Source organism: Poecile atricapillus, chromosome 11 (assembly GCF_030490865.1).
Source record: "Poecile atricapillus isolate bPoeAtr1 chromosome 11, bPoeAtr1.hap1, whole genome shotgun sequence".
Lineage (NCBI taxonomy): Eukaryota > Metazoa > Chordata > Aves > Passeriformes > Paridae > Poecile > Poecile atricapillus.
Genome location: NC_081259.1, coordinates 12,347,861 through 12,373,533, shown reverse-complemented (window position 1 = coordinate 12,373,533; position 25,673 = coordinate 12,347,861). Strand labels below are relative to the sequence as shown.

Genomic DNA, 25,673 nt, shown 5'->3' with positions numbered 1-25,673 from the left:
ACTTTAAAAATTTAGACTTACCAGGGCCATACTGTAAGTCTGCAAGTTATATTGAGGAGATGATTTAAGAAAGCTATTTTTTTTTTTCCTGAAATACAATGCTAAATTATTTACGGTGTTTTGCAATCTTCCAGAAGTTCCTTCATTAACAAGCGCTGCGGTTTGCTCCGGGGGGTGCGGGAGAGCGGCGGCTGCAGAGGGACCGCGGCGGCTCGGCCGGGCAGCGCCCTGCAGCCCCCGGGGCTCGCTCGGTGCCCTCTCCCAGCTCTGCGTCCTTCAGCCGGCCCGACACCACCGCGGGGGCTCCAGAGGGGAGAAGGGAAGAGCCCAGCGCCCTTAGGCAGGTGACAGGGGCCGGCTTGGAGCAAGTTCAGTCACCGCTCTGCCGACCCAGGGATCCACGAGGCTCCCCTTGGGCAGAACTCCGGGCCCGGGGGTGAGGGCTGCGGGAGGGGGAAAGGCAGGACCCCCTCCGGACGGGCACCCGCAGCGAGCCCCCGCCGCGCCGCAGCTTCCCCTGAAAGCCAGGCCCTCCCCCACCTGCCCCGGCCGGCGCAGCCCTCTGTTCTCTGCCTGCCCCCGACAGATGTATATGTTTTTGTCGCCAAGCAAGTTTCCAAGAAGCTCGACAGGGGAAAGTCTGGAAAAGTTAATCCCCCCCGGCAGCTGTTGGCTTTGGGAGCCTTCGAGCGTCACCTTTGACACGCTCCCCGTGCGAGGGGACCCGGTGCCGCAAGCTGTCACCGCACAGGAGGCGCGGGAGGGCGCGGGCGGCAGCAGCCCCCTCACAAGCCATTAAAAGAAAATCAAAGTGGAAAAATACAGTACAAATAAAAATAAATTAAAGGAAGAAAAGCCAAACAAAATAAAGGAAAATAAAAGAAAAGAAAGGAAAAAAAGAAAGAAAAAAAAAAAAAAAAAAAAAAAAAAAAGAAGAAAGGAAGAAAGCAAGCCAGCTCTGTCCGGTGGGTTGCAGCGCCCTGTGATCGCTGCCCCGGGCCGGGCCGCCCCGTCGGGCGGGCCCCGGTGCCCGCGCGGTGTTTGCCGGCGTCAGGCGGGAGATTACGGCCGTTTCATGGTGTCATTAGCTCGGATTTAGAAAGCACACACACGCCACGCAATTCAAACAAGCAAAGTTGCGTTTTAAGTCCGCTCCGAGTATCTGCTGATCAAATAAAGACTTAAGGGCGGTAACGATTATTCTGTTAAATATATGGTACTTGACTGCACAAGCAGTAATTGATTAGCGCACCGAAATGAGCTCTCTCCGGCTCTCGCCCTTCGCCAGTGGGGCGGGAAGCTCCGCGGGGGAACCGTGCCGGGCTCCGCGACGAGGGGAGCCCACGCACGGGCACCCCCGAAGGCTGAGAACGAAGGCTGCGGGGAGGTGTGCCGGCCTCGTCTTGCCTTTCCCGGGTTCCTGCGAGCTCATCCCGGGGTCCCGGGGCACCCTGCAGCTAAGACGGGACCGCGGCGGTCGGGCCCGAGGTCCTGCTCTGTCCTCCGCGCCGGCGGCTTTTGCGCATCAGAGCCTCTTCGCCATTGGGTCACCCCCAGAGTAACGGAAAAAATATTTTAAAAACAAAAAATGCTTGTAGGGCTGGGGGGAGCTGGGTGCATTTATACGGCCACTCTTTTCTAAGCTTAAAGATTGAACCTCGTCGGAGGCCGGCGTGTCACGGGACTCTCCAAATTGTTTACGGTCGGGTTTATCCTCGACTTCGAAAGAATTTTTCTTTCTTGAAGAAAAATTTGATGTTGCAATTTCCTACAAACTCGAGGGTGTAACATATTCGCTATGACGCTTGCTTTGATAACTAATCGCTAAATACACGGAGATTAAATATTTCTAATTAAACTGTAAATTGTGTACAGATATTGATAATGAAGAAGCTGACAATGTTTCGATTAGATCTGTGACATCACCTTGCGTCGGCTTGGGAAACAATCACAGCTGTTCACTTCGGTCTCGAAACGTTCTCGATTATTTTATTTTATTATTGTATTTTAATTTGTATTTTATTGTATTTTATTTTATCCTAAACATTTTCTGAGGTCATTGGTTAGGTTTCAGGTTTATTTTTTCTTCCTTGGCAGATATACCTTTCTTTATATATTCCTCGCTATCAGAAATGGAGATACTGTCAGCGTTAACTCTACAAAAATTTAGAGAGCTGTGGAAGCCTTTGGGATTGGGGGTGGTTGGGGCGGTAAGAACAGTGGGGGATCTGTATGTGTGATTTTTTAAAGCACAAAATAAAATACGGGGGAGCTTCTTGCGCCCAGGGAAAATGAACGGTAGTGAGCAATTGATTTCTTTAGGAGACGGGGTTCAATAGCTCAGAATTCTTAAAAGTGTGTGTGTGTGTTAATTTCGGGAAATGCATAAAACCGCTGTGGAAATTCTGAATTTACAGAGGCGAAAAAGTATACTAGCTTCCAGGGCCATACACGCAACATACACACCAACGATGGCTGCGATTCTAAAAGTTTCCTGCGAGCCTCCCGGCTCCTGGTGATTTTTGAGCTCCCCGAGCGCGGGCACACTCAGGCCGTGCACACGCAGCCACGCACGGGGCTGTTCCCGGCCAGCAGCCCCCACTCCGGGCTCCCCGGGCACGGTGCCCCGGGAGCGCCCCACGAGTGCGGCGGTGCCCGGCCGAGAGGCAGCGAGAGGCTCCCGCTCAGCCCCGAGTCTGGCTGCGGGGCGGGCTGCGGGAGGACGGGCCAGACGCTCCGGTGTGGGGCACGGTCCGCACACCGCACCCCGCGGCCGGGCCACACCTGGCTCCGCGGCTGTTGTGGACGGGCAGCAGGGCAGGAGCTGGACCAGGCCTGGCTCCGGCGATGGGGCTCCTCGCCAAAACGCCGCTGCCCTGGCTCGGCCACTGCTGCCGTACTTTGGGCTCAAAGCGCGGGGCGAGGGGCCTCGCTGCCTCGATGAACCGGAGGACAGCGAGACCCCACGGGGTCCCGAGCCGTGCCCTCGCACCGAGGGGGATCTCCGCTGGCCTGGTCCGTTAAGTTGGGACAACAGCTCCGAGAAAAGGAACCCCAGGGGTTGATTTCAACTCGCTCCCAGCGGGACTCTCTCCTAGGACCGGCTCATGACTCTGTCCCTGCAGCTCCCCGTGGGGCCGCTGGCAGCGACTCCCCCCTCTTACCGGGGAAGGGGCCTTGGGGCTTTCAGCGGAAAGCAGGGAGGGTGACAACGCCCCCGTCACAGACCCCGGCACGCGTCCCGCGGGACGAAGCGGCTTGGCCTCGCTCTGCCTGCCGCCGCTGCGGGCTCTGCCAGGACAGGTGCTCAAGTCCTGTCCCCGCTCCATGGAAAAGGCACCGGGGTCCCCGCTCCATGGAAAAGACACCGGGGTCCCAGCCTGAGCCCAATCGCGGCGGAGATCCGCTCGCTGTCCCCGGACCTGGCCGGGGCGATAGGGACAGGCGGCTCCGCAGGGTGCCGAGAGCAACCGCGGTCCCCGACAGCAGAGCGGGGGGAAGCGGCGGCGGCCTTTGTGCGCCACCGGCCCGGTGCCTCCCGGCTGCGGCCCCGCGGCTCGGCTCGGCTCGGCCCGTCCCTCCCGCCGCTCGGCGCCGCGCACACGCTGCACTCTGCCCGGCGTGGTTCGTTATTGTTAATGGGCGAACAATAGGCACATCTGCCCTTTCTTCCAGCATAAAGGCACCTTAGCTAACGAGGGGGGCCGGCGGGTGAGCTCGCTTGTTCTTTCTCCTCCGCCTCCTTTTCTTTCTTTTTGAAGAAAAAATAAAAGAAAACCAGCGGCATATCCGGCTGCTGGGCGCCTCGGGACATATGCTCGCCTTGCACTGCCGGGCACGCCCGGGGTCCCCGGCGGGGGCTGCCGGGGAGCGTCCCTGCCCATCGCACCCCCCGGCCGGACCCCCGCGGGACCCCTGCGAGTGGTGGGGGGGGCGGGGGAGCCGAGCCGCAGGGTTGACCCCGGGACGCAGCGCCGTGGGGCTCCCACCGCCCATCCCCAGGCCGGGCAGCGGGAAGTTTTCCCGTAGGGCACCTGAGAGGAGCGATACCGGGGCAGGCGGCTGCGGGACAGCGTGGGCGGATACGGCGGGGAATGCGGGGGACACGAAGGGCACGGCCCGCGGGGGCCCCGGGGCAGGGCGGTCCGGTGTCACCTCCGGAAGCTCCCGGTGAGGTGAGGAGGCTCCGCGCTCACGGAAAACGCGGAGTCACCGAAGGGGCGGGGCGGGTGTCCCTGCTCGGCGGGGCGGGGCGGGGCGCCCCTTTGTGCCGGGGCAGCGGCACCGCCGCTCTGGGCGCCGCCGCGCGCGGCTCGCCCGCTTAATAGGGGCGGTGACGTCACGGGGCGGGGCGGGGCGGGAGGGGGCGCCGCGCGCATGCGCGGTGCGGGCGGCGGCGGCGCTGCAGCACGGAGCGGTGTCGGAGCGCGGGGCGCAGAGAGAGCCATGGCTGGGGATGGCGAGGGACGCGACCACACACCCGCCGCGGCCGCGGCTGCGGGGCCCGGCCTGAGGGAGCGGCGGCCCTAGGACCGGCCCGGCGGCGCCAGCCAGCAGCGGGGAAAAAAAAAAAAAAATAAATACATTGCCACAAAATAAAAATTAAAAGAAAAAAAAAAAAAAAAAAAAAAGCCAACCAAAATCGGGAAAGCCAGCAGCCCGGCAACAGCAGCAGCAGCACCGCCACCACCAGCCCGCAGCGCTCGCCCGCCGCCGCCGGCCCGCGGGAGCAACCGGCCGCCGCCAAGAGCTCCAGGACGCCCCACCGCCCACCAGATAGATGTGCGGTCCCGCCGCCCGCACGGCCGACGATGAACGCGCAGCTGGCGATGGAGAACATCGGCGATCTGCACGGGGTGAGCCATGAGCCGGTCCCCGCCGCCGCCGACCTGATGAGCGGCAGCCCCCACCACCGGAGCGCGGTGGCCCACCGCGGCAGCCACCTGCCGGCCCACCCGCGCTCCATGGGCATGGCGTCCATCCTCGACGGCGGCGACTACCACCACCACCACCGGCCGCCCGAGCACGCTCTGACCGGCCCCCTGCACCCCACCATGACCATGGCCTGCGAGACACCCCCCGGCATGAGCATGAGCAGCACCTACACCACGTTAACCCCTCTTCAGCCTCTACCTCCCATCTCGACGGTCTCGGACAAGTTCCCTCACCACCACCACCATCATCATCACCATCACCATCCCCACCAGCGGATACCGGGCAACGTGAGCGGCAGCTTCACACTCATGCGGGACGAGAGGGGTCTGGCGTCTATGAACAATCTCTACACCCCCTACCACAAGGATGTTACCGGCATGGGACAGAGCCTCTCTCCGTTGTCTGGATCGGGCCTGGGGAGCATCCACAACTCCCAGCAAGGGCTGCCCCACTACGCTCACCCCGGCGCCACCATGCCCGCCGAGAAAATGCTCACCCCAAACGGATTTGAAGCCCACCACCCTGCCATGTTAGCCAGGCATGGCGACCAACACCTCACCCCCACCTCCGCTGGCATGGTGCCTATCAACGGGATCCCACACCACCCCCATGCCCACTTGAATGCCCAGAGCCACGGGCAGATCCTGGGCTCTGCCAGGGAGCAAAACCCTTCTGTAACTGGTTCGCAGGTCAACAGTGGAAGTAATTCAGGGCAAATGGAAGAAATCAATACCAAAGAAGTAGCTCAGAGGATCACCACCGAGCTCAAGCGGTACAGCATCCCCCAGGCTATCTTCGCTCAGAGGGTGCTGTGCCGCTCTCAAGGGACGCTCTCAGACCTGCTGAGGAACCCCAAGCCCTGGAGCAAGCTCAAATCCGGCCGGGAGACCTTCCGCAGAATGTGGAAGTGGCTCCAGGAGCCGGAGTTTCAGCGGATGTCTGCTCTGCGGCTTGCAGGTGAGCCCGCTGCGGGGTCGGGGCACGGCAGCGGCAGAGCGGGGCCTCGGGCCTGGGCAGGCCGCCCCGGTCCCTGCCTGTCCCTGAAGAGCAGCACCGATCCCCCGCTCCGCCGCTCCATTTCTCTCCCTTCCCCTCTCCCGGCTCGGCGCACCGGCACCGTCCGGTTCCTCTGCGCCGCACTCAGACAAAGCCGAGCCGGGGCTCGGGCTGCGCAGTGCGGCGCCCCGGCTCTCCCCGTTCCCGGCCGGGGCGCACCCTCCAGGCTCTCCTGCCGCCGGCACAACGCCGCCCAGCGCGCCCGGTAACGGGACGCCGCCGAAAGCGGCACCGGCCGGCGGCAGCCCTGCCCGCAGCGCGGGGGGCGAGGCAGAAACGCTTGAATTGGCGGCTGAACCGGGCCCGACCGGGCCCACGGACGGGGTACGGGACAGCCCCGGTAATGCGCAGCCGAGAGGAATCGGCGTGTCTGCTTTGTGTCGGGGGCGGTGGGCTCGGGTCGCGGCGGGGCTCGGGGCCACCGTCCCGCTTGCCTGGGTGAGCTGGGACAGGCGCTCGGCGCGAGTGAGCCGAGCCCGGCCGGTGAGCGGTGCCTGAGAAATGCTGTTGGCTAAAATCGTTTGGTTTCTTAATTATTATTTTTTTTAACTGGTTGTAGTTATCATTAGGCCGCGGAGTTTGAGTTTCGCGTGGATGTCTCTGCGTGAGACAAACCGTCCGTGTCGTGGCTTCGCTGCTCCAGAGCCTCACCCCGCTGTGGGCGCTCGCTGCCCGGTGTGCTCCGAGCGGGTCCCGTATTGTCTGCTCAGAGATGGCCGTCCTGTCCCGGTCCGTACCCCTGCTCTGCCGCCGCCTCCCCAAACCCTCCCGTCTGCGCTCCCGGTGCAGAGCCCGGCTTTAATATACCGTGAGCGAGGGTTTGTTAATTAAGTGATAGGTCTCCATTAATTTGTCCCTAGAGAACGCAAGACAGTCAATCCGAGTTGGAGCCGGGGTCACTGATCCGTTTCACAGACAAAAATAAGGGAAGGGCCAAATCTTTCTCCTTTCAAAAGCACAACTGCTCCTGCGCTTTCGAGTACAGCGGCGGTGAGAACTTGCGGCCGTTTCCGGGTGTGCAGGGACGCAGCTGGGCAGCCACCGTGCTCCGAGCCTATTTTCAGTCAACCACCTTGTTCCAGAAACCTACAGCAGAGCTAGGAAGGGTCCGGGGCAGGGCCTCCCTCCCAGCTGTAGCTGGCCTTTAGGTGCCCGCCGGTGGGAGGACGTTGCTCTCTTTGGCTTCCACTCCTGCAGAGTCAGTTTCAAAGGTCTGAGCTCTCAGAAACTGCGCTTTCCACCTTCCCTATCTCAGCAGCCACCCCAGCAGCGAAAAACCCTCGTCTTGCTGGTGCTATCCGGGAGAGGAGGATGGAGTTTGTGTTTCCAATATCCCCGTAACGATTGCTAAGGCGGACTTTCTTCGATTTGGAGCGGATTTTTACGACAATTTGGTCGACCTGACTCTCCGCTCATTTGCATAGATCGATACTGGAAACAGCCCCTCGATTCGGAGCCTGCTGGCATCCCTTCCCTGGCGCTGCCTGCCGGGAAGCTCTGCCAGCCCCGGCGGCTGCAGGCCGGGAGGGAGGGAGGGAGGGAGGGAGGCGGCCGTGCTCTGCCCAGCTGCCGGCTCCGGAGGGTCCCATTGTTCGCTTCTGCTCCCAAACCGCCCCTTCTTCCAGCCACCTCAGCTCTGCCCTCTCATAAACGGATCCCGGTAATCCCGTTAGAGAGACAAAGCCTCATTATTCCGCCTTCCCTTTCCGATGCAGCCCCAAAGCTGGCACCTTACAGAAGCAGCTTCCCCGGGGCGAAGGGGGGCTCGCAGCACGGGGGGGTCGGGATGTGCCGCCTGCACCGGGGCGTCCCTCGCGGCCGGGCCGGGCCGGGCCCCGCAGGGCTGTCCCCGCGTACCGGGGGCTCCGGGCCTCGCCGGGCGCTGCCCAGCCGGGCTCCGGCAGCACGTGGCCATTTGCATAGCGCTGCGTCCCTGGCGGTGGGGCGGTCCCGGGGCCCCCGCCCCGCCCCGCGCAGCCTGCGCCTCCTTCCGCGCCCCTCCGCGCCGCGCTGCCAGCCGCCGGCGGTAAATGCTGAAAGTATCGATTTTATTTTGTGCAGGTTTTAAATGTGTGATGATCTTACTAAGTGGTAAAAATCTGCCCCGATTGATATTGATGTATGAACATCAATTCAAAATAACATAAATTACTGCAGCCGACGCAAATTAAATTTCACGTCCAAATTATAACTCACTCCCGGGCGTTTAGAGAATTATCAGGTAGATAAATACCCAGAGCCGCCTTCATTTCTTCCTTTTCCGATTTCCTGCAGACAACAACCGGGAGGCAGTGAGGGGGATGGAGCCTGCTTATTTTAGGCCTCACGGTCTCGCCTTGCACTTTATCTTGAGTATTTGCCCCTTCCAGCCGTCCCTGGGGGATTCCTACCTCCCAGATTACAGAAGCTCCGACAAATAGAAGAAAAATTGGTAGTTACATGGAAGCAGGATTGAGGTCTTGACACTTCCTGGGCTGTCTCTTGAAATGTAAGCAGAACTGCTAATTGCAAAGCTGACCTCTTCCAGCCTCCATCTTATTCATCCCATCTCCCTTCTCTTCTCTGTTCTTTTTTTCCTTTGTCTGTCCCACTCTCTCTCTCCTCTCTATCACTGAATATTTATCTATTTGACTGTCTCTCTGTTAGTCTTCCCTCCCTCCCCCTCGCCTTCGCTGACATTTGGAAGGGCTGTGAAGGGATGCCGAAAAAATAAATACAGTTAAAAGAAAAAGTACATCCCTTCTGCAGCCTGCCGGGATTTCAGGCTGAATTTATTTCAGGGTTTTGTTTTGGTTTCTGTTTTTGTTTTTTTGGTTGTTGGTTTTTGTTGTTTTTTTTTTTTTTCGGTGTGTGTGGAAGAGAGGAAACGGGAGGGGATAAAGAAAGAAAAAAAAAATCCCGACTTTGTCTTGTTCAGGAAAAAATAATCTGCTTCGAGCCATTCATTGTTGGAACTGCGACTGCCCGCCGGCCTCGCACGGGCCCGCCGATCGGGAGGAAGGGGAGCGGCCAGGGAAAATGCACTAAAGACACATTTTGAGAAGGCACCAGGGGAGTGTAAGGGTGCCCAAGGCTCCTTAGGATCTGCTGCCGGAGGGCTTCTTTGCCGATGTGCGCCCTCTGAGCGAGCTGGTCCCGAAGAGCCCCTTCCCGGGGGTTCCCCGAGCGGGTGTCAGCAGCGAAAGGCGCCCTGGAGGAACCCGAGCTCGCCCGCGGCTCTCAGGAGGCGGCAGGCCCGTCTCTCCAAAGCTGCTCCATGTTTGCCTGAGACCTGAGCGGTATTTTTCATAGCTGCATCTCTTTTCCTCCCCTCCTCTTATCCTTTCTCCCTCCTAATGTGATTCCCGGCTAAGCTGAAGCCTTGGGAAGCCGGCGAGAAATTCTCGCCAAATTAACTGTAAAGAAATCGATGGAGTAATCAGAACGTTTTCCACATTAAATATGAAATCTAATGACGCCGTTTGCACCTCTCGCCCGCCGCCTCCCCCGAGCGCTCCGGGAAGGTCGGGGCCGCCCCGGCCCCGGTGGCCTCATTAGGGGCTGTTTAATATTTACCCTGCGGGCACTTTGCATGAAGGCATTTGCATCAGGGAGGCGGGGGGCATCGACCGGGGCCTTCACCGGCGACACTCCGAGCGGGGTCCGGGCCCGGGGGAGAGGCCTTTCTCCTCCCGACCCTCCTCCCGACCCGGGACGGCCCGGGCCTGGCTCGGCGGACCTTGGGCCGTGACAGCGGTCGCTCCGGCGCTGCCGGTGCGCTGCTTGGGCCGAGACAAGGGGCCCCGTCCCGGAGAGATCGGAGGGTGGGAGAGCCGCCGGAGCAGTCGTGCCCGCCACCGCAGCGCTCGGTGCGCAGCCGGGGGAGCGCTGGGGCGCACTTGTTTGCCGGCCGCGTCCTTCGGCGGGATTGATTTACAGCCGCGTTTGCCCTTCGTTAATGTTTGCCCAGCGGGAGGAGGAGGAGCGGGGCCGGGCGAGCCGCGTTCCTCCGCACTGGGCCGGGCCCGCCCCGCGCCCGTCCTGGCAGAGCCCCCGCCCCCGCAGCCCGGCTCGGCCCCCGCCTGTTCGTGCGTGCATTCGCTCGCTTGTTTGTTTGTTTTAATTACCCGCCGCGTGGCGGGGCGGCACCCGGGGGCCGTGCCCCGCTCCCACCCTCGCTGCCGCTTGGATCGAAAGCCTCGACACAGGGCCGCTCCCGGCCGTGGGTGCCGCCGGGGCCGCCCCGGGGTCACGCAGCCGATGCCCGCCCCGACCGGCCGGGGCCATCGCGCCGTCCACAGCCCTCGCTCGTCGCCCCTCGGTTCCCGGGGGTCCTGCGCCATCTACTGACCGCCGGCGGGCGGGAGCGGCCCTACCGGCCCCGGCACCCCGCCCGCACCGGGCAGCGGCTCCCCGGGCCGGGAGGCGGCGGCTCCGGGCAGCGCTGTGAGCGGGGGCCCCGAGCCGCCGCCCGGGCTGGCTCCGTCCTCTCCTTCCCCGCCAGCGCGGAACGAGTGAGGCCCTGCCCGGCTTCAGCACCACGGACAGCGACAGCCGGCAGGGCCCGACCCCGCTCCGGCCCCGCTCCCGGGCGAGCCCCGCGGCGGAACCGGGGCCGGGCCAGCCCCCTCCCGGTTCACGGCCGAGGCCGCCCGTAGCCCGGGCGCAGGTGTTTGTTGAGCCTCCCCACGGCTGGCGGCCCCGATGGGGAGCAGCATCGCATCGATTATACGTAGCGGCAGCCGGCAATTAGTGGCGCGATGCTGCGGCCAGAGCCGGGCTGAGCGCACGGGCTGCCCGCGGCCAGAGCTCGGCTCCCGGCAGGGCAGAGCCCTGAGGGCGCCTGTTTTGGGGATGAGCGCCTTCGAACGGGTGCGTGGCCAGAGGGGAAGCGAGCTTCCCCCAGCACCTTAACTCAGCCAGCCACAGCGGTCGGGACATCCCGGGACGAGAGGAGAGGTGTGTGACACCAGGACTGTGCCCGCTGCAGGTGCCACCGGTAGGGAGCCCGGGCTCCTGCGGGTGCAGCAGCTGGGTTCTGGCATGTGCGATCTGCCTTTTGCACAGCCAGGAAGGAACGTGATGGTCACATTGAGACAAAATCATCTGGAAATCCACAGGCCGGGTGTGCTTCGGCGCCTGGCTTTGCCTGTACCGGCATTAAACCAGCGGTCCGGCTTTGCCTTAGGCAGCCTACACCTGTCTGTGTAGCCGAGGGGTCTGCATAAGCTGCACACAAGAGACAAGTTAGTTTCCAGGGAGTTCTAAGGTGACTGAAGCGCAGGAGCTGTTGCTGAAGTACTGAATGAATGGTGAATACTGGTGAATTTCACCTGAAGACTACAGGCATCGAGGCGAGTTTTTCCTGAGGACCGACCGGGACCCAGCATGGGCGCGTGTCGGGTGCTTCCATGATCAAATCGATAAATGTTGATTCGCGTTTCAGACATAAATCTGCCTGGATTAATCATACACGTACAGGGAAGTGACCGACGCTGACAGACTCTCTTTGGAAACGCAGCTGAGTTGAGCCGTTTTGCTTAAGAAGAAACCAGTTTTATGACGCTGAAAGATTAATTTATAAGAACAATTTATTAGCTGAACAGTAGTTTTCATTTTTCCCCCCATTTTAGGGCGATAGGAAGCCTCAGTGGTGACATTTTCCGTGCAGCCCAAAGGGCAATTTAAGCTCGCTGGCTGGCTCCTGTCCGCAGGAGTGCGGGCAGCACCGCGGGCTGCTGCGAGGGGAGTGCGGGAGCTGCCTGCTGGAGCTAGAAATGCTGCTGCTCCACATAGACTAAAATACTGAATCGGATGGCGCGGGGGGGCTCTTCCTTAACGCTCGGGCACAGAAGCCACTGAAGTGAGCCCGGTTCAGGTTTTGGATGTTTTTAGGGTACAGAATTCTGCATTGTTGTCGCACGCATTACAAACCCGTCGATAAGAACTGAGCCACAGGAGAAGGAGTTTCCCGCACCCCCTTTTCCCCCTTTTCCCCCATTTCCCCCCGCACAGGCAGGCTGCCAGACGGCTCCCTTAATGTCCCCCCCAACAGGAGGAACTTCTTTATGTCATCACCGAATCATTTCTCCTTTCTTTTAAACATATCTCGTTATTTTGAATATATTGGAATTGACGGAGAACATAAAAAATTGGAACCGGGGAAGCGGAGGCCGGCAGGCCGGTCCTTAGGAGCGGAACCAGAGAAACGACCCGGGTTTTTCAGTGAATCTGGCGATCCTCAGTGTTGCAGCGAAGGTTTTGCAACGGATCGCGTCGCTTCCACCGCTCAGAAGCTCAATTTTCGGCTGCCGTAGCAAAGTTTATGACTGGGGATGCGGGAGGGGGCGGAATGACCCAACCCGATGCCGGAGTCAGCACCCGAAGGCCGGCGGGGGGATTCGCTCCCGCAGCTCGGGGCCCGGTGCGGTTCCTCAGCCGTTTGTGTCCCGCGGACCCGCGCGGGGGGGACGCGGCCGGGGCGGGGCTGCCGGGGCGGGGGGTGCGGAGGGTGAGAAGCGGCAGGGCCAGGTGCGGAGCGGGCGGTGCTGCCCGGGCCCAGTGGGCCGGCTCGCGGAGGCGGGGCGCACAAGCGGAGCAGAGCAGAGCAGAGCAGAGCGCAGCACGGGCGGGTGGTGGTTCCCAGCTTGCGCTATGCGGAGCGGAGCGGAACAGAGCGGCTGGCACTCCCCAGTGCGGGGCCGTGGCTCGGTGCGGTACGGAGCGGCAGCGCGGGTGAGGAGCGCATGGCGCAGCGCGGAGCGCATGGCGTGGTGTAGTGCTGTGCTTTAGGGAACCCGCGGTGCGGTGCCCGCAGTGAGGTGCGGTCCCCAGGGTGTGGTGGGATGCGGTGCCGTGGGATGCGGTGTGGTCCCCGCGTTGCGGTGGGTGCGGTCCATGGATGTGGTGCGGTGGATCCAGTGTAGTGCGGTGCGGTGGGATGCGGTGGGACGTGATGGACGCGGTGTGGTGTGGGAGATGCGGTGCAGTGGGATGCGATGAGGTGCGGTGGACACGGTGGGGTTGTGCGGTAGGATGCGGCGCGGTGGGATGGGATGGTGCGGTGGACGCGGTGCGGTGGGATAATGCAGTGCGGTGGGATGCGGTACGGCGGACACGGTGCGGTGGGATGGGTTGATGCGGTGGGATGGGATAATGCGGTGCTGTGGACGCGGTGCGGTGGGATGGGATGATGCGGTGGGATGGGATGGGATGATGCGGTGGGATGGGATGATGCGGTGGGATGGGATGATGCGGTGGGATGGGATGATGCGGTGGGATGCGGTGGGATGCGGTGGGATGGGATGATGCGGTGGGATGCGGTGGGATGGGATGATGCGATGGGATGGGATAATGCGGTGCGGCGGGATGGGATAATGCGGTGCGGTGGCGGACGCGGTGCGGAGCCCCGGGCGCTCTGCGCGCTCCCTCCCGCGGGGAACGGGCGCCACCCCGCGGCCGGGGCCCGCCTGTGCCGCTGCGGGGCGGGGGTCGGACCGGGCTGACGCGATTAAAATATTGATGCAGTCGCAAAAATCGTTCATTAAGGCAATTTAATCTTTGCTATTAAATGTCCTTTCAATTCATTTGGGGTAATTAAGATGCAGTTTAAGTGATTAAATTCTAATTACTTATGCTAGGCAAAGAAATATTTGTCACAGTAATATGGTTAACGAAAGACCTTGCTAAAGAATTTTAACATTTACTTTAAATTATATCGCAGGGAAATCAGGTGTTTTCCCCTGATTGATCCACTTAGCAACATATTCTGTAACGGTGATGTCAGCTCGCTGAAGTGGTTACAGATCCATCAACGTTAAGTTTGTGTAAACCCCTGAATCCCGAACTGCTGAGTCAGCACTCCGCAGGCAGATTCACTTCATTATTCCAGGGGCAGCAAATTAAGGTCACTCATTTTAATACAGTGCCCAGGAGTGAGATGTTTATCGTTCTGGCTCAGCTGGGATCTGTGTGTTGGCAGGTTGATGTCTTCTGGTGAGCTTCCCATACACAAACATATTTTCATCTCTTTTGATGTTATGAAACAACAAAAGACTGTTCCCTGGATTTGATGGCAGAGAAAAGAGACACTGATCAAAAGATCTCTTGGTATATGGAAACACCTACACCCTGAATAAGTGTAAATACAAATCACTAGAGAAACAAGTGCCAAATGCTGAATAATGCCAGGATTAAAAATAAATAATTTAGTGTGGGCTCAGACATTTCAGAATAGACAATACTCTTTTCAGTTGAAAGGAGAAAGTTTTGGGGAGCAACCAGTGACCTGTGTCACCCATGTAGGCTTTCATCACTAAAAGCTGTGAAGGGCCAGATCCCACAGGGGGCTGAAGCTGAAGGGAATGCTCTTTCAAGCGTCAGTGCTGTCTGCTACCTGCTGCCAAAGTCCTCAAGCAGTTTCAGCCTCCTGCAGAAATACTACTGCTCTCTCCACCAGAAGGTAGAGCCTCCTGCAGAAGAATATCCTTCAGGATATTCTCCAGTTAATACCAGTGAAGAGTTTTTACTCTCCAAACATGTTATTTGATACTGTGATGTTTCAAAACTAGAAGCAGATGATTTGGAAAGGGATTCCTAGGTGGATGCAGTTCAGAATGTAGCTGGACTTTCTAGACCTGACACAACAGAGATTAGAAAATACATGGAAAGAGAGACTTCTAGAAAGGCTTTTTATGTCTTTGAGACAGATGTACAGATTAAGTTGGGATAACTAAAAGACTTTTGCAAGAGGAGGGTTAAAAGACCACCACACCCTTCATTGCAAGGCACATGGTGGCCATCAAGTAGTAATGGCTTGTGGTCAGCAGTGACCCAGGCCAGATCTGGAAATGTGACCCATCACCTCAGGGTGAAAGGTCTCGTATCCCATCACTGGTGACCTGCACACAGCCTCCTCTCCATGTCCACGTGGCTTGAATTCAGCATGGCTGGGGAGACGTTGTGTGTGTGTGTGTGTCTCTCCTGCTGGTCTGGACCCACTCTGGGTGCAAACAGAGGAGAAAAGGGCTCCCTGTAAACAGAGATTCCCTGTGTGCATTGGCTTTCTCCTCCGCAGCGTGAGGAGACTCCTGCCCAGGCACTGGAGGGCTCTACCCTCCCCTTCCACGAGCAGCTATGTTGCCATGCTCCTGGTGCTCCCCTCTGCTGCCCTGTGTCCCTGCTGCCCTTCCAGCCACTTTGTACAGGCACAAATCTGCTTGTGGCCATTCTGTGCAGCTGTGCTGGAGCTATGGGAGCTGCTGCAGGCCCTGTGACCCCCAGAGTGCATGGCTGCTGCCTCAGCCCAGCTCTGCTGTAAGGTGCCAGGCCTGACACCTCCCAAACCCACCATCATCTGCACGTTTCCTTGCCCTACCAGAGAGCTTGTTCTGTGCTGGCACCACAGCAGGCCAGCACCTGAGCAATGCCTCTCTCAGGGAGAGCTGCCCTCTAACATCAAAAGTAGCCACAGGGGTTGGGGCAGGGCTTGCCAAAGTTAAATTCTCCATTGTTGTTCCCTCTGCTTCAGTGACAGTTTTCCAAAAAAGGCAGCCAGCAGGACTTGTGGTGTTCACAAACCAAACCAGAAACCACCAGAAATTTGGTTTATTGAGAGCATTACCAGTTATATTCTTTGCTTCTCTTGTTCAGAAAGGAAAACTGGAATTTGCCAGAAACAGCTAGGCACATGTGCACACATCAAATGTTTCTGAAAATTGATGTATTGTAATCAGGGTTTTTTCCTTTGATTTTAAAAAGAAGTCCACCTCTAGGGCTGAAACACTAGATCAAGCACCGGGGTTAACACCTGAGCTTACTATAATCTTGACTTTTAGACTGACTGAATAATGTTGTTCATATCACAGACAGGCAAAACATCCTCTTCACTGTCTCAACCTAAAGATGCAATTAGTGCATTTTCATAGTGCACACGATCCTGTTCACACCCCTGGCAGAGCAGAACTAACCCTGCTGTGCTGCACCCAGCTGGGGGCCGCAGAAGAGCGTCAGCAGATGCTGAACTGCAGAGGTGAGAGCCCACTTCTGTACCATGCACAGGCAGCTGGGCCTCAGTGGGATGTGCAGACCTTACAAGGTCTGGCAAGTTTACTTGACCAAATCCCTCGGGTGACTTAGAAGGAACAAAGGGAGACAAAAATAGATTGATGGGCTGTGTCAGGAGAATTACAAGTGTCAAAAATATCTGTTGCTCAGGGCAGAGGAAGATGGAAGTGACTGGGAGAGGCCAGAGTTCAGGGCTGGATTTATAAGGCTCCTTCTGGCACTGATAATATTACATTGTCAAATCTGCACGTGTGTTGCCAGAGTCAGGACGACTCTTCCTTTATCCTCTGCTTTTCTTTTTTCTTAACAAGATTTCTTAAAGGCTTTTTCAAAAGGCATCACATGGAGCATCGCTCAGCCAGGGCAGCCTGGAGACAAAGAGCAGGGCTGCCTGCAGCAGGGAGAGAGGGCAGGGTGCCAGCAGGTGTGTCCTGGCAGAGGTGCACACCTCTAGGGAGCAAAGCACCCTGCAAAGCACCCAAATTCAGTGTCTGTGCTGTGGGAGGGGGTCCACTCACAGTGCTCAAGGGCAGGGGCACAAGGACATCAATGCAAATTACTGTTATTATCTTCTGCTATGTGAGATAAAAGAGAGATGGAGTGTGTGATAAATTGTGAAGACAGGTGCTGGTGTTTTTCCACAAACAACCGTGTCAGTTGATGTCTGTGGGGCCTGGCATTAGGGCAGGACCTGGCCAGAGCAGGCACAGCTGCTCTGCCTGGGCATGACCTGGCTCAGGCTCTGCCAGCCCTGGCTGTGTGAGCTGGCCAACCTCTGTGCCTGCTCTGGATCTATTCTCATGTTGGAGCAGATTTTATCCCATGGTGTACATTTGTTCTCAGGCAAGCTGGAAGCTACAATTTATTATTAAAATTGATTGGCTCCAGTGCAGGGAAAACGATCGCAAGGAAACCCTATTACAGATTTTCATTATCACCATTATTTATTTTTAAGTGCTATTAATATTCCTGATCCTGGACAAGGCAGAAAATGAGAGGCGGTATCCACCCCTGCTACTCACAACCTTGGCAGTGCGAGGGCTCTTGGAACAATTGAGCGTGTTGGGAAGTTTTTGTTCTCAATCTGCCTCTGGCAAATGCTAATGGAAGTAGAACTGAAAATATTTGCAAAATAGTAAAATAGGTTTGTTTGTATCATAGGCTGGATAGCTTTTATATTTTTCTCCCTAGTAATGAGCTCTTTTTCCTTACCTCTGTGATGTCACTAGCATTAACTAAGAGGGTTTTGATACAATTGAAGTTGAGGAACAAGGTATGTTGTAACTCTTGGGACACTTTATATGGAAATAATTCTTTGGGAATGCTACATTTCAGGAAATGAGCACAAGTTCAGGAAGACAATGTGTTATGCAAGCTAGTTTCACAACAGATGGTTGTTTTTTTATAATTCCCTACTATTTCTGAGAACTCATGTAGTGGCTTGTGATGGAAGCCCCAGAGGCTCACATCGCTAATTGGGCTGGCTTTGTACCTACTGCTGTGACTGTCATTTGTGATGTGATGATTCACACTGAAGCATTGCACAGCACTGACTTGGATCACGCTATCTGTGCCGTTTGGATTTTCTGACAAATTATGATCTGGACAGAATATCTAGATGGAAGATGGAATTTGTGTAGTCTTTGAAAAAAGGAAGGTGTAAAGGAGCATGAGCAGAAATGAAGCACAGCAAACGTTGTCTGCACCTGGTTTGTCTTCCTTTCTGCCTGAGCCTGTTAGCAGGACCAGTCAAAGCAGGAGGCTGAGGCTGTTATAAAGCTGAGCTCCTGCAGCTGCTTTCCCAGGAATTTCTGATTATCAAATGGTCAGACATATATAAAGACTGAGATGCTGTTGGTATCCTCATTCTTAATATTTGTCAGTAAATAACAGACTCTTCTTGCAAAAGCATTTTTAACCCTTGATTTGTCAATGTTAACCTCCAGTGGGGATGCAGATTATTCCAGCAGGCACCAATCCCCACGGTGAATTCAGAAGTTTGGCTACAGTAGGGGCTTGTGTTCATGACGAAGCCTGGTTTTTAGCCCAGAAGCTCCATGGTGTTTTAGAGGTCAGGATGTAACTTCAAAGCATTCTTCAAAGGTTTTCAGATAAAAATACCTGTAGGAGACATGAGTTTGGCAGCCTAGTATATTTGATTGATGTGTGATTTTTTATGAAAGAGTATGTGGCTGGAATATATATTGTTAGTGACCTTTTCAAAAGCCTCTCCTCAGAGGGGATTGAGCCACCAGGGCCTTGGTCCCTGCCTGGGCCAGCAGAAGGACTCTTCACAGCTCCTGGCTCCTGATCTGTGCAGTTCCTATTTCTCAAGTGCAGAAGGTGGATGACTATTTTTATACCTCCCACGAGCAATGGAAACGCTCATGCCAGGGTTGGGTCTCAGTAGTAAAAGAAGTTGTAGAAAGGACTTTCACAAATTTGCTATTTTCATTCCAATAACCATGATGTAAGTAGAGATACCACACAAAATTCTTCATTTAATCAGTACTGATCTCCACAGATGCCAGGACTAGACAGACACAGAGAAAGAACATTAATATTTCCTTCAGAAATACATCTCTCAATCAGAATTAAAGGATGTTGTTAGAGGAAAAAGGGAAACGGACAATTTTGAAAGTGAGACAGAGGAATCTGTCCTCCCAGGGAAGCTTTTATCCTAGGAAAATGCTAACAAGATGAGCTTGCAGACAAAGGCTGACAGAGGGATCTGGGAGTCTCCCTCACATCCCATCAGATCCTGCCTGCAAGGTGATCCGGGAGGCAGATTTCAAATTGCAAGCACACCCTTTAATGATGTAGAGCAAAATAACATTCTCAGAGGGAAAGAAGGGATGATAGATTAAATAAGGAGCAATTCTATAAAGAAGATCCACTATACCATTGTTTTTCATGACAAAATGTGTTTTACTTTGTTCAGGATACCTCTGACCTGTAAGACTGTAGTAGCATCCTGGTTTCTCAGAGTTCCTTATTTCTCAGTCAACAAAAAGCTACAGAAATGGATTGAAAGCAACTAATAATGGTAAAAAATATGACCAAGGTTAAGAGAGTTCACTAAATATCCACATTTTATATCTAGAGATATCAAATACTTAAATTCTCAGCACTAATGGGTGGTATCAAAATGTAAGCTCTCAGTAATAGCATTTGCTGAATTTTAGCAAACAACAAAGGTATTTTCTAATTTTTATTCCTCATATTTGTAATAGTTTATAATGAGTTAAAGATTTAAGTGTCCCACATCCTCTCCAAATTTGGAAGCTGACATGAACAGTCCTTTTTCCCTAATTTGCTCTGTACTGTATTCCCACACACTCCTCTGCCAGCCCTCTCTAACCATCCTCCCCTTTCTTGCAGCGTGCAAGAGGAAAGAACAAGAACACGGGAAGGATAGAGGGAACACACCCAAGAAGCCTCGGTTGGTCTTCACCGATGTCCAGCGTCGAACTCTACATGCAATATTCAAGGAAAATAAGCGTCCGTCCAAAGAATTACAAATCACCATTTCCCAGCAGCTCGGGTTGGAGCTGAGCACCGTCAGCAACTTTTTCATGAATGCACGGAGGAGGAGTCTGGATAAGTGGCAAGACGAGGGCAGCTCCAATTCAGGCAACTCATCTTCTTCATCAAGCACTTGTACCAAAGCATGAAGGAATAACCACGAACTGAAACCTCGGTGGAAAAGCTTTAAAAATAAATAAATAAATAAATAAAGACAGACCAGGACCTCAAAATAGCAGGTTTATACTTAAAACTATTTGAAAAAAAATATTTATAAGTCCAAAGAAACCAAAGACTTATTTCACCTGCATTATGACTTTGTTCTAAGACACACACTTTAGTAGGATGACGACTTGCAAAAAACAGAGAGGAAGAAGAAAGCGAAATGGAGGGAAGGAAACAGAAAGCAAAGAGAAGAGGAACAGACCACTGGTCTTACACCTTAGCCCATTATCATCTTCACCGTACTTGGCTGTTTAGTGGTTTGGAGCATAGTGATTTCCTGTCATTGAACAGACATCTCTTTGGATACAGCTCTTCATGTCCACAGCAATTGCCATGAAGGTGTTCAGTGTATCCGTACTGCGTACACGCCAGTGGGTAGGGACTTAGGGCTGGTCTCCAGAGAGGGCTGTGCCACGGCACAGCCGACAAAGCGTGGAGTCGTCTGAATTCCTTGGAACGGTAGTGTGATTTTTGCTGTTTCACAGTTTGAACTTGATTGGTGCAATGCCTGGAAACAAGTTCAAGCTAGGCAAAGAAATTTTGAATGGTACCTAAACCAGTGCATTCTCTTTGTTTGTTAAGGAATGTTCAGATTTTAAAAAGGAAAACTATTCCATCCATAAAAAAAATCGACTAGCTACCAAAGAACACATTTAATAATTATATTGCAGGTATTTTATTGCAATGATTTTAATATTCCAAAGCTATTTTTACACAAATACTATGTAGAGTTATAGGTATAAACTAATCTAACTGTATAACACATAAAACTTGTAATCAAGACTGTTATTTGCAATTAGTAAAACCACATTATTGTTTCTTTCTGTGATTGGCAAGAAAGAATGTCACCCGAGGAGATCACAGCCCCTGGCAGAGCACGGGAACTGAGAATGGGATGCTGCTTCCATTGAACTCAGTGAGCCCTTTCCTTACTGACTTCAACGGGAGCACAAGAAAGAGCCACGTGTTAGAGCCATGGGTGCCCTGTGTGTGCCACTGTGGGTGCCCTGTGTGTGCCATTGTGAGTGCCACCGTGAGTGCCACCGTGAGTGCCACCGTGAGTGCCACTGTCCCCGGGCACTGGCCTGGGCTGGAGCCCGGCGCTGTGTTCCAGAGTGGCTCAGCTCTGCCATCTAGCCTGCAAACAGGAGACCTGAGGCACTCAGGATGCAAAAAATGGAACGAATTGAGGGATGCAAAACCACAGGGCTCAGTGTCTGATCAATACTCATTGACTTTAGTGAGCTTTTTTTTACCTATCGACCTTACCAGGCAAAGGAATGGTAACAGCTTTGAAGGCTCGTGGTCTTCCTATTGAAAACAGTGGTATAACATCAGTTAATGTTGTGGGAGGAGCTCCAAGAGGAGCCCCTCCAGTGCTTTTGGAAGGAGGAACTGTGATCCCTCTGATGTCAAGAGCAAAATTCCCGTGGCACCGAGATACAGCCCGATGTTTTGTGGCTTTGTATCTATGTGTAGCAGGCTGAGCTTTTGTCCCACGCATTCTTTCTTGCTCATCTATTAGTCAGGATAATGCATGAAATAGTTCAAAGTTTGTAGCTGAAAAGCTTTAAACGCTCTGTTGCTAACAGGCCCACAGGAGAGAAATCATCCCGTTCCTACTCTGATAAAATTAAAGAGAAAAGCATGCAACATCTGCATATTAAATTTTAATGTAAGGGGAAAATAGACTTTAAAAACCATACTTGTGCCTGTTAGATTTCTAACTGGTATTTCTAATCACTGTAGTAATTATGCTAGGTATATTAAATTCCAAAATATCCAAATATGCAGTTATAGGCCCAATGCAAGGACTAGAAATAGGTAATCTTACTTCCAACTTTCTTGTTTTTAAGAAAAAAAAAAAAAGGAAAATTCAAGGTAAACTAGAATCCAAGCACTATAAACAGTAGCAGATGCTGGTTTGAGGGATGAAGGCCACTCAAAATACCAGTGACACCAAAGCAGAGCAACTTTTGTAGCACCAGTTATTTCCCAAGAGGACAGGGTCTAGTCAAGGTTCAGGGTATACAGTTTATTTCCATCCAGTGTTTAGAATACAGGTGAAATATCTCTTTATTAAAATGAAGTGAAATAAACCAAATATTTTTGGCACTGAATATTTATCTGTATTTCAGTATGTTAAACCCACTTTATTGCTGACAAAGCAATTATCTATGAAAATTAAATCTAATCTGGATGATTTTGAATCTCTAGCTTACCTTAAATTTTAGCAAGCTTTCTTTTGAAGTGTTCCATCCCCACGGAGACATAATTGACATGGAAACATTGATAAGCTCACATAGAAAGTACCTTATGAATGCAGTCTCATTAGTGTAAGGTTAATAAAGGACAGTGATAACTAACGGTTTAGTTTTTTCCAGCAAAACACTGCTTTGTAACGTACCTATAGTTTAGAGAATAAAGCCTTATTTATTTAAAACTTGAGAATTTAAAAATGCAGGGAAATTCAAAGTACATTGCCGCATTTTTAGTATTTCCATTGTATTGTCTTTATAGACTACTTGCTGAAACCAAAGAGAACTTTCATACCAGCATTAAATTTGCACCCAATATGCAATTTCAGGATCTCTGATACACACACATGCAAGCCCCTCAATAGGACTGTGTATATGTACATGCACACACATTTTTATGGGGTGTATGTATGTATGTATACATGTGCACACACATGTCCACACACACTAAAACTGATGCACAAGTTATAGATTTTAAGTGTTTTGGGTTATCTTAACATGTCTGTTTAAGTAGATATAAACCTTTTGGTTTTCTCTAAGCCATTAGGAACAAACCACTCTTCCCATAAGCAATATGCGCCTCATACTCTGAATAGGCAAAGAACACACTTTAATTTCCTTCAAAACACAAAGCAAATAACTCTGGAACTGCTCAGTGTAGCTGGAAAGCTGTGTTACCTCTGAGCAGACTGCCCGGCCACACCGACTGAAGCATGGACAGGTTACCTGGTGCTCCCTTGCTCTGACCGGTGCCATTACTCAACAGGGCATCCTTGGAGGGGAGTTTATTCTAATGCTGCATTGAACATTACCCAGGAAACCTGTCTCTGTCTGTTAGTGTTAGTCTTTCAGTTCATTTCATTCCTGACAAAATGGAAATTGGTTTCAAATTCGACAAGAGGATCTAAAACTCTGCCAGGAAGGATTAGGAGAGGGAGCAGAACCTGAAAGTGTTTGGGAGCATCAGGAGATGGGGCTTCAGTCAAAGGTGACTCCATGGGCAAGAGGGCATTAGGAACATGCATTCAGCTAACAGGCTGCATCCAAACATGACCGCAGTGACCCACGGGGGAGGCTGGCCAAGAGGTGAACTGTCCGCATCCATCCCCATTGTAAATGGCATCATTAGATTTCTAGGAAAAAAAGAACAAAACAAACAAAAAAAAAATTCCTCCTTCAGACTGCCCCAGAGCGCTCCGTTAGCCCTGCGTGGCTTTCCAGGGCCGCAGCCTCCTCTCCTTACTCAGGTAAAGCAAACCCCACCAGAGCGAGCCAGCCAGCAACGGGGCTTTTGCTTGAGAAGTTGCTCCTGCCCACGCCATGCCAGGAGCAAATTCCCAAGCAGCCGAGTGGCCGGGGTGGCCTGGCATGGGAGCAGCCCTTGGCTGCCCGCGGGCACCGCTCTTCTCCTGGCATTTCAGGATAAGGGCACGGTGCTGCTGGGCACCGCCCCAGGGGCTGCTGCTGCCCGGAGGGCTCGGAAACACTGCTGAGCTTATACCAAAGAGTCTTAGGACACCTCTCCTCACCTGAGTTGTAAACGACATTTTTACCCCAAAAAACGTTCCTTCTTTCTACTACTCTTCCTCCTATCCTCCTCCTCTTCCTCCTCCTTTGTACATAGGGATGAAAACTATGCATTTAGCAAACAAAGAGAAAGCACTTACCCTTTTCTATCTCACTGCGTTTGGGTGCATTCAAAGGCCCAGGGGCTAATTTTGAGACTTTGCTTAGCCTCCTGGTTTATTATTGTGGTGTGGTTAGCTTTACAATACATTTGGTAACTATTTGCTAAAGACAAAGAAGCAAAAGGTAAGGAATAGCTACTTCCACGTGTTAAAAAAAAAGAAAAAAAAAAAGAAAAAAAAAGTGTGTAAAGATCTACTATTTATAGTGTGAACCAAAGACGCTACCTCACTCGATTTCCATTGGTGATTTTAATCACATTGATGATACCAAAGAATACCAAAGATTTTTCATGCACGGCCTTGGTCTGGAAAGGGAACTCATCCTTCTTCTTACCCCCATCCCCCGACCCCCTTCCTCACCTTCACTCAGTGTGTAACCTTGTCTTCATTCTTAGTGGTAATGCTAATAACCTTACGAATACTTCTCTTGCTACAACTGCTACTACTGACGATGATAAGGATAATAATAATAATAATAATAATAATAATAAAGCTCTTGGCAAACATGTTGCAAACTTTGTAAACTCATAGGACGAGTGCCTTGCTTGAACCAAAGTGTTAAACCGCTGTTGACCTCTTTATCTCTCACCTTATACTCTTTGAATACCTCAGCCTGTTAGAAAGGCCACTAATGAAAAAAAGGAATAATTCTTCACCGTGGTGCTTTTTGCCGTGCAACCATGCAATGAAACTTTCTTTGATACCAAAGGAAAATGTTTTTTTCCACTTTCTTGCTGACAAACCAAAGGTTCCCTCTTCTTTCCCCCAAAGCAGCTTGAGTCCCTCAGCCCAGACAGGCCGTGCATCGCTTTTACCAATTCCTCCAAATACCTCATAGTAATAAATCTTTAGGGTTATGTTGTATAGAGAGTCTATGTGATAAGGCAGAACTTACTAGTTTGATAATTGTTAAGGTTACTTAAAAAAAGCTTTATAATTCTTATTTATTTTGTAGGGGTTGTTTTGTTTGTATATTCCTTTTATATTGTTTGGTTTGGGTTTGGGTTTCTTCTTTTTTTCCTTTTTTTTTGGCAGAACTTCTCTGTTATACTCAAGGAAGATCTTATTCCTGGGAATGTTTCAAAGTGGGTAAAGATCGCTGTTTGCAATGAATGCAAGAAAGGGAAACATGGCTTCAAGTACTTTTGTCTTTTGTTTCAACTAGGATGCTTTGTGTTTGCTAGTCGATGTTCTTTTCACAGGGTAAAAAAAAAATATTCTCTGCTGTGATAAATGGTTCCTATTTTTTCTCTATAATGTGCTGTGACTTTTAATTTAATTACATTTTGTATACGCTTATTTAATCACTGCTTTAATTTATGACTATGTAGTTTAAAAAAAAAAAATTGTATATAGTAGATTCAAAAATGGCCAAAGCTTTATGTTACAATCTTTTCATTCTTGTTGCTGAGATGAACTGAAGGAGAGTGCTTCTCTTGACTGCAGGGTGTATCTTCAGCCTTGTCTTGGCATGCACTTCCACCCGTGTTACAAACACTGCCAGGTTACCCCCCAGGCCTCCCTTCCCCCCAACTTGTACATGCCAAAATGAGTGTTTCAAGGTAGTACTTTTGTCACTTAGAAAGCAGAAAGGCATTATTAGCGTGTTTTTTCTTTAATTTATTTGTCTTTTTCTAGAAAGATTGCTTTGTGGGTGAGACCCGCACATCCAAAGAATTTAAAAGTCGTTTAATGTTTAAAAGCACTGGCATTTGTGAGAGATTTTGCTGAGTTTTTATTTTCCTTCGCCATTCGCACGGGTAGCGCAAGCGAGTAGCAGGCGCGGGCCTTGGGAGAAAAGCTGACTTGACTCTGGAAGCCTTGCTCACGGAAAGGCCTTGGCAGCGGGACAGCGAGGGCTGGATGGGCTCAGGCCACCCATGGGCCACCAGCGGGTCACCTGCTCCCCGGGCAGGGCCTGCAGGATGGATGGGTGGGTGGG

General features: G+C 52.9%; 1 protein-coding gene across 3 annotated transcripts; it reads left to right on the top strand.

The window, feature by feature from the left end:
• The first annotated feature begins 4,389 nt into the window (after nt 1–4,389).
• Nucleotides 4,390–25,673, top strand: ONECUT1 (one cut homeobox 1). Of its 3 annotated transcripts, XM_058847148.1 has the most exons (3): nt 4,390–5,892; nt 8,361–8,479; nt 8,909–9,728. In XM_058847148.1, exons 1-2 carry the CDS (start codon nt 4,812–4,814, stop codon nt 8,444–8,446), a joined length of 1,167 nt encoding a protein of 388 aa, XP_058703131.1. In that variant the 5' UTR covers nt 4,390–4,811; the 3' UTR covers nt 8,447–8,479; nt 8,909–9,728. The 3 variants fall into 3 exon arrangements, with proteins under 3 accessions (XP_058703131.1, XP_058703129.1, XP_058703130.1); XM_058847146.1 differs by lacking the exons at nt 8,361–8,479; nt 8,909–9,728 and adding an exon at nt 19,417–25,673; XM_058847147.1 differs by lacking the exon at nt 8,361–8,479 and having other exon boundaries at nt 8,909–9,465.